Raw genomic sequence first — 7,285 nt, 5'->3', positions numbered from 1 at the left:
GGAGTTTTATCAAAAAAAAAAAAGAAAGAAAGAAAGAAAGAAGGATAATGAATTAATGAATGAATGAATGCTATCCCTGGAACTCCTGGCATCTTCTCTGGTGGTATGTGCAGGACCATGACTCCCTGAGTCAGTACTCTGTTCCCCCAATAGAGCAATGAATTAGATTTGCATCCTAGTCACCTACTCTGTGTTACCCATCCCATTAGCTATGCCATTTCTAGAAGCTCAGGCTTACTGGTGCCAATTCTGACTTTCCTCATTCCTAACCAGCACCTGTTGGTGCAGCACACTAGGCTCCAACCCTATCATCTCCAGATATGCACCTTCTTGGGCAACAGATTTCCTCAGTGGAGCTTTCTTTCCATCCCATTATCCATGAGCTGCTTTGGAAAAGTGGTTTAATCTTTTTGGAGCCCCTCGTTCTTCAGGTAAATTCTCATAAATGATCCCAGGATAGGCTGCAGAAGGGAGCATTCTGCCTATCACAAAGTCTACGGAAATCTCCTATAAATATGTCTGCTTCTCTTTCTGAGGAGGCGGTAGTCGATGGAAAACCTTAATGAGTTCTGAAGAGGAGTGCATCCTCTACACTTAGTCCTAGCCAGGAATGGGGTGTGGGGAGGTTAAGGTCAGATCAGGCTGGGACTGTGAAAATACAACCAAGGTGACTCATTTCCCTAAGAAGACTGCTGAGAAAAATGCTGGTTTCCCTTTGCCCTTCCTCTGGCTCAAGTGCAGCTCGTAGGGTGGAAGTCTTTTGGCACCAGGAAAGACATGTCAGGTCAAGAAGTACTCTTTGAGCTTTTCCTTAGAGTTCAGATAGAGCTAAGAATAAATAAGTAAAAACACTACCTCTGAGTTTGAGCTTTTCTTTAGAGTTCGTATAGAGATAAGAAGAAATGAATGAATAAGTAAATGAATAAATAAACAAGATTACTTGTGCTTTGGATGCAATTGGGCTGTAAGCCTGATAGTCAGTGAGAGCTTCAACAAGTGCCTCGTGTTTCAGGGCCTATTCTCTATTCTTGGAACTTGTCAGAGTAACGCCTTCATCTTAAGTTGGCTTGGGGGCAGTTTCTGAGAGTTCTAAGATGGGGGGAACAACCAAGGATGCCTGCTTGTGTGTCACTGCTTCAGAACAAACTGTCAGGAAATTCTGATGCCTGGCATTCTCTCCCGCTGTAATGATCACACTTTATTATCTTATTATCTTTATTATCTTATCCATATTTATCATTATGAAAAAAGTCTAGACCATTTAATCATAAAAGGTTGATTGTCAGGTATGTGTGACATCCAGAGACTTGTAACTGGCTTTTATGACCAGCCTCTGCTTTGTGGCTGTTCTAGGGAGAAGTGAAACTCCCATTTCAGTGTGCAGGTGCACGGGTTACGTTGTGGTTTTTTTTTCACATCTTAACTTCAGTCCTTGGGAGTTTTAATTTTCTTTGCTATTCGAGACTGTAAAGTTGGAGCCGATTTTGAAGTCCTATCTGTCTGAGTATGAAATAGAAGATCCTAAATATATGTTGCTCTTCAGGAGACAAATTCTAGAGTGAGCAATGGCTACTCCTTACTGTGCTCCTCATGTGAGATTCAGGATGGACAGACACACACAAAGCGAACTTGCCTGATTCTTGCTCTCTCCTAAAAAGCTTTGCAGAGGCCAGTTGCCACGAAAGGCAAAGGTTGCAGCCCCAATAGCATCCTGAAATCCAAGGTGATAGCTTGTTTAGTATGGGTTTTGCACATATCCTCTGAGACTAATTTGGATCTTAAAGAACCTCTTGCCAGTTATCATCTGTTTTTCATTCTCAGTACCGTTTTCTTCACTTAACTGTCACACGAGTTAAACCTACATGCAAGTGGCCGAGGTTAATCCCACATAAAGGCTGGCAGGGGTTAAGTCCACATGCAAGCTGGCAGTGGTTAAACCCATATGCAGGTTCCAAGGGCTAAACCCACATGTGGGCTTACTTGAACATAGATAAAACCGCCACTTCCAAAAATAATACTCTCTCAGTGAGGAGGAAATGCAAGGTGCAAGTAAAAACTAAGTCTGATGACCACAGTGAGACATTAAAATTTAAAAGAACAAATTCAGAAAAGAGAGGAGAGAGGTCCATAATACCAATAAATTTTTTTAAGCAGAAAAAGATTATAGATTTGACAAGGAGGGTTGCAAACAAAGAGCTATTTTGAATTGGAGGCAGGTTAATTATATTAAAAAAAAAAAAGACGTCTCCAGAAAAAAAAATCTCTTATTTTTTTCAGTGCAATAGTTAAGTTCCTTCATATTATAGAGACATACACAATGTTAACAACCATGAAAAACAATACAAAACGCCCTCCATTTAACAAGTAGAAAAATATAACTACTATATATGGCAACTGTGAATCTAATACTGTACAGAAGTCATTTGTGGGTTTTACAAATAAATTATAGCTTAAATGCTTTTTTAAAATTTGTTCCTCCCCCCACTTCAGATGTACACCAGAAGTTACAACAGGAAAAGTCCCGTGCCTAACAGACGGCAAATTAGTGCCAGTCGAATGTTCTGCCCACGAGCTTGAAAAATTTCTTATTTGGCTCATGAAAATATTCGTGCAGTTTATCAAGTAGTTTGGGATCTACTTGAGGGTGCGCCCGGCCTTTGGACTCATGTAAGCAGCGGTCCTTGCCACTGTCCCGCAGGCAGTAGAAGCCCTTGGTTTTGTTAAAGTAGAAGTTCGAGGCGTTGATCTGTGGAGACAGCTTGAGGAACCTTTCGACTTTCTGGATCTCAGGGAAAGGGTCTCTGATGAGACGGTCGCCATCCACGATGTGGATGTGGCCCAGTGGGAAAAAACGCAGCCAGTTCAGCATGTGTGCATGGTACAGGCTGCGGTTGAGAGCCTTGTAGTCCACGTTGAGCCGTCCGTCCCGCATTAGGAGGTCCTCAATGGGTGGGTAAGGTTTGTGCTTCTGAAGGTGGTTGTACAACACCTGGGTGTAGTCGGATAGCACACGTTCGGATGGGTCCCTCAGGATGAGCAGCAGGCGGATAGTAGGGTTCATGCTGTGGATTCTCTCAGGCACTTTGGGCGAAGTGAAGTAGGCAGGTGTCTTCTCTACCGTGAGCTGGTGTGGGGAGGAGAAGGGCATCTGGGTGAGGTACCAGCCCAGGCCTTGGCTATAATGTTCCTCCCAGTCAAAGAAATGGACCTCGTTTTCAGCTGCCGCAACATCAGGATGCAGGCTGAGCATCTCCAGCAGGGCTCGGGTACCACCCTTGCGTACTCCAATGATGATAGTCTGTGGCAGCTGCTGAGTGGAACCATTGGTGGCTGCACCTTCTCCAGTGTCCTCCGGGAGAATAATCACCTTCCTCAGAAGCTCCTGCTGTTTGAGTCCCGGGCCAGGAGCAGCCGGGTGGGAAGGCACGAGCTGGGGCTGGGCCACCAGCAGCACCGTGCCCAGGAGCAGCAGCAAGGTCATGCTGTACAGCTCAGGAACTTCACTGGGCCACACGCCCCTGGATCATGAAGCGGCAGCAAGGATCCCTCTTGATTACTGGAACATGAGTGTCTCCAATTTCCAATTACTAGGGAGGAAAAGAAAACACTTTTAATCCCAAGCAGACACTGAAGTAGTCCAACAAACATCTGTAGTCGTGAGTGTTGTCCTCACCTCCCTCAAACTCTCTATTCTATAAAGGGGGGATAACAGACATTTTCTGTAAAGGAGTAGAGAGTAAATATTTTTGGCTTTTGGGACATATAGTTTCCATGGCAACTCCAATTCCAACTGTGCTTTTCTGGATCTGAAGCTGCCACAGACAATAGACGGAGGCAAGGGTGTGGCTGTGTTTCAATAAAACTTTGTGGACTCAAAATTTGAATGTCAAATAATTCTCACGTGGTATTAAATATTACACTCGATTTTAAGATTCAGTTCCATTGTGTGTGTATACGTGTATGTGCACCTGTGTGTGTTTGCAAATTTTGCTCATGAGTGCAGGTGGCATCAGAGGCAAGAAGCCTAAGATTCCCTCTAAGTTGAAGTTATAGGCATTTGTGGTAGGTGCTTAGAAGTGAACGCTGGTCCTCTGCAAGAGCATTATGTGCTCTTAATTGCTGGGCCGTCTTTCTAAGCCTCTTCTGTATTAATTGCTATTTTTAAAATAATCTATGTGTTTAGCTATGCAGTTGTATAAAAGGGGGCTTTCCCAATTAACCATAGTTTGCCAATCCCTGGTACAAAGAAAAGGACTAGAAACAGCCTTTCAACATCTAAGAAATATCTCCCTCCTGTCAGCTTCTGGCAGAGGCTAAGGTGATATGGAAGTAGGCTGGTTTCTGCACCCCATGTCTCCTACCAGGGGTTCCTATTCCAATGGGGGTAGATAAGTCAATGTGGAGGAATGAATGAAAGTCCATTGCTTCCCCCAGCATCAGACTTTGGTGGCTGCCTTGTCGTGGGGACTGCGTTTCTCAGTTTGGGGTCTGGCTAATGTATACAGACAGATGTGACAGTATGCTGAGCCCATTTCAGTATCAAATGCATTACCTGCAGCTATACTTCTGCAGTAAGAACTGGTCTGGTCAGTCACAGGTCTGGGAGGAGGAAGGACAGTGACCCTGGTTCATGATCAAGAGCCAATGACTACGTATCGATGACTGGTCTTGGGGATGGCTTGTTGAATTTTGCAGAGGGAAACGTGTGTATACTGACTTCAGGCACAGGCTGGAGTTGTATGTTAGGTTGACGATATATGGAGAGATGTTTACTCATTTACCTAAAACCACTGAAAAGTCTTCATAACAGAGGAAGACATTGAATTGCACCTAATGGGACTGAAAAGGCAACATTATCAGAAGCGCTCAAAGCTTCCTTGAGGACACAGCTTTACTATTTATAAAGGGGCTCACAACCGGCAGAGTTCACTCTCATCACTGCCACATAGTGTGGCATAGGAAATCAAGGTTACAATCATCACCAACTTATAGCTGATGGTCCTAAAATGTCAGGACACAAAAGTAAACATCATAATTCATTTTAAAAGTCAGGGCTCACATTAAAAGCTCCAAATGGAGACCTTTTTTATGCTTACAAACTTTCTCCCTTCAATCCTCCACTTTAGGGAACTGCATCACCTGTTGTGTAAAGTCCTTGCAGGACATCAACTGTCAGCTTAGATCTAGGGACTCACACAGATACCAAGCTGTGGTCGCTGCTCCGAAGCATGGATACATAGGAACCAGGTTTATCATTCTTGCACAAGGAAGTAGAGGCACTGGCTTGCTTTGGTCTTCCCCTAAGGGTTGGGACAGTCCCAGCAAGGGGATTGTAGGGTTGTCTCGTTTTCATATCAAGCTTTTCATTTGCTTGCCCAGAATGCACAGACAAAGAGCAAATTCGGGTCTCTCAAATTTCTGGTCCTCAGACACAAGGTTATGTCATTTAAAGAGTGTATGCTAAAAACTTGAGCACTGGGTGGCTCAGCTGTTAAACATACATGCTGCTCTTCCAGAGAACCTCTTGGCACTTCTAGTACCAACATGGTGGCTTACAATTCACTTTAACTCCACTTTTAGGAGCAGTCTTTTGACCTCAGCAGTCACCAGACGTGCATGTGGTCTCCATACATACATGAAGACAAAATACTCATATACATAAAAAATTAACAACTCAGATAAAATGAAATAAAGTAAAATAAAGCCCAAGCAAAAATCTTGAGCACTGAACCAGACAGAAACCTTTAGAGAGTGGCAAACACAAAGAAAAATGGACACACGAGCTATGGAACACTGCAAAAGAGACTTGAGCTCAGAGAGGACATCCTTGGGGGGAAGTGTTCATGGAGGGTGTGGCTAAGCAGTGTGGGTTGGGTTGATTTTGAGGGGGTGAACTCAGTGTGATAACATTGCTTTCCTCAAGGAAAGGATTCAGGAAGCCATTTGTACCTGCTTGTGACATGTTTGAGGGTGATGTTTCCAGAAAGTCGAGGGGAAAGAATGAGCCACAAGTGAGTCACGGGTAGCACTAACTCTCACTGTGTGTGCTGGCCACAGCTGTCATTTTTTTAGAGTTCTGCCTTTGGACTCAGGACCCAGGAACAATCAGCAATTCACAGGATTCAGCACTCATATGATCAGCATACAGATACAACTGAAATCTACATTATCTGTCTGCTTGTGCTTTCTCTGCTTTATTCTGAAGCAAATTGGTCACCACAGAATACACCTGAGACTTCTGACAGGGAATTACCAGCAAACAGCAGAGAAGAACTAAATACTGTTTGTCTGGAATGCTAAGAGAGAAAAATAGTCCAATTGTTTATTCAGTACCAAATGGTCATCCCTGAAAACATATAAGCAACATACGGACTGAACAGGCTATATTTATGGATATATAAATATGAATAAGTATATATATGATATAGTTATATGTGTGTATACATACATATACATATATGCATGCGACAACAATTAATGAAAAAAGAGACTATACATGTAATATGTCTAAAATATATACATATATATGTGTATATTATATATGTAAGTGTATAGAATATATGTGATAACATAGTAACTCATTTATGTATAGAATATATATGTACACAATAATCTTATGTTTCTTGTGCTTCGACCACTCAAGAATTGTGCATTGACACAATCAGAATTATTTGGTCTTTTACTCACAGGAAAGAAAAATATCTGTAAGCTCATATGAACCTGAAAACAGTCTCTGGGTTTCCTGACCTTGACAATGGGTTTTCAAACAACAAGGAAAGATAGTCCTTTTGTCTTTGCCTTTTATTTCACACAGGAGGAGACCCTTGGATGACTTGGCAATAGCCACATTGAAACTCTAGGCCTGAAACTTTTGGCCAGTCAGTTCCAGTGTAGTGATCTGAGTGCTATTATAACTCTTCCAAGCAGGTGATCTTGATATATAGCAATGATAGTGAGGGGGTGGGGACCTAATGTAATGTAAAGAAAGACCTAATGTAATACACTCAGCTACAACTCCATAGCTCCCCATTCTAGAAGTCAGAAATACACAGAGTACATTGGGCATGGTATTAAACCCATTTATTGCTTTTAGCCAATAGATGGGCAAGAATGTGGCCTGTGACGCCAGGCGAGGCATCCTGCCTCTGGTTTTGAGTTTAGAGGAACTGACTTTGGCTCTTTGCCTCAATCTGATCGTCTGTGAAATAAAAGTCTACCTCAGATGATTCCTTTGGAACATGAATGAAGAAGTGTGTGCCAGAGAGATTTACCTAAGAGAAATGAG

At 42.8% G+C, this 7,285-nt stretch overlaps 1 protein-coding gene across 2 annotated transcripts in view; it reads right to left on the bottom strand.

Moving 5' to 3' along the window:
• Window positions 1-2,124: 2,124 nt before the first annotated feature.
• The window catches only part of Hs3st1 (heparan sulfate-glucosamine 3-sulfotransferase 1), a 30,562-nt gene continuing 25,401 nt past the window's right edge, over window positions 2,125-7,285 (bottom strand). For both annotated transcript variants that reach the window (XM_087584432.1, NM_053391.2), the window contains exon 2: window positions 2,125-3,587. In XM_087584432.1, the coding sequence (XP_087440558.1) occupies window positions 2,543-3,481 (939 nt within the window). In that variant the 5' untranslated portion in view covers window positions 3,482-3,587 and the 3' untranslated portion in view covers window positions 2,125-2,542. The remainder of the gene's footprint in view (window positions 3,588-7,285) is intronic.

This window comes from Rattus norvegicus, chromosome 14, assembly GCF_021556685.1.
Source record: "Rattus norvegicus strain SHRSP/BbbUtx chromosome 14, alternate assembly SHRSP_T2T, whole genome shotgun sequence".
Taxonomy (NCBI): domain Eukaryota; kingdom Metazoa; phylum Chordata; class Mammalia; order Rodentia; family Muridae; genus Rattus; species Rattus norvegicus.
Note: the sequence above shows the minus strand (reverse complement) of the source record. Positions and strands in the feature narration are given on the sequence as shown.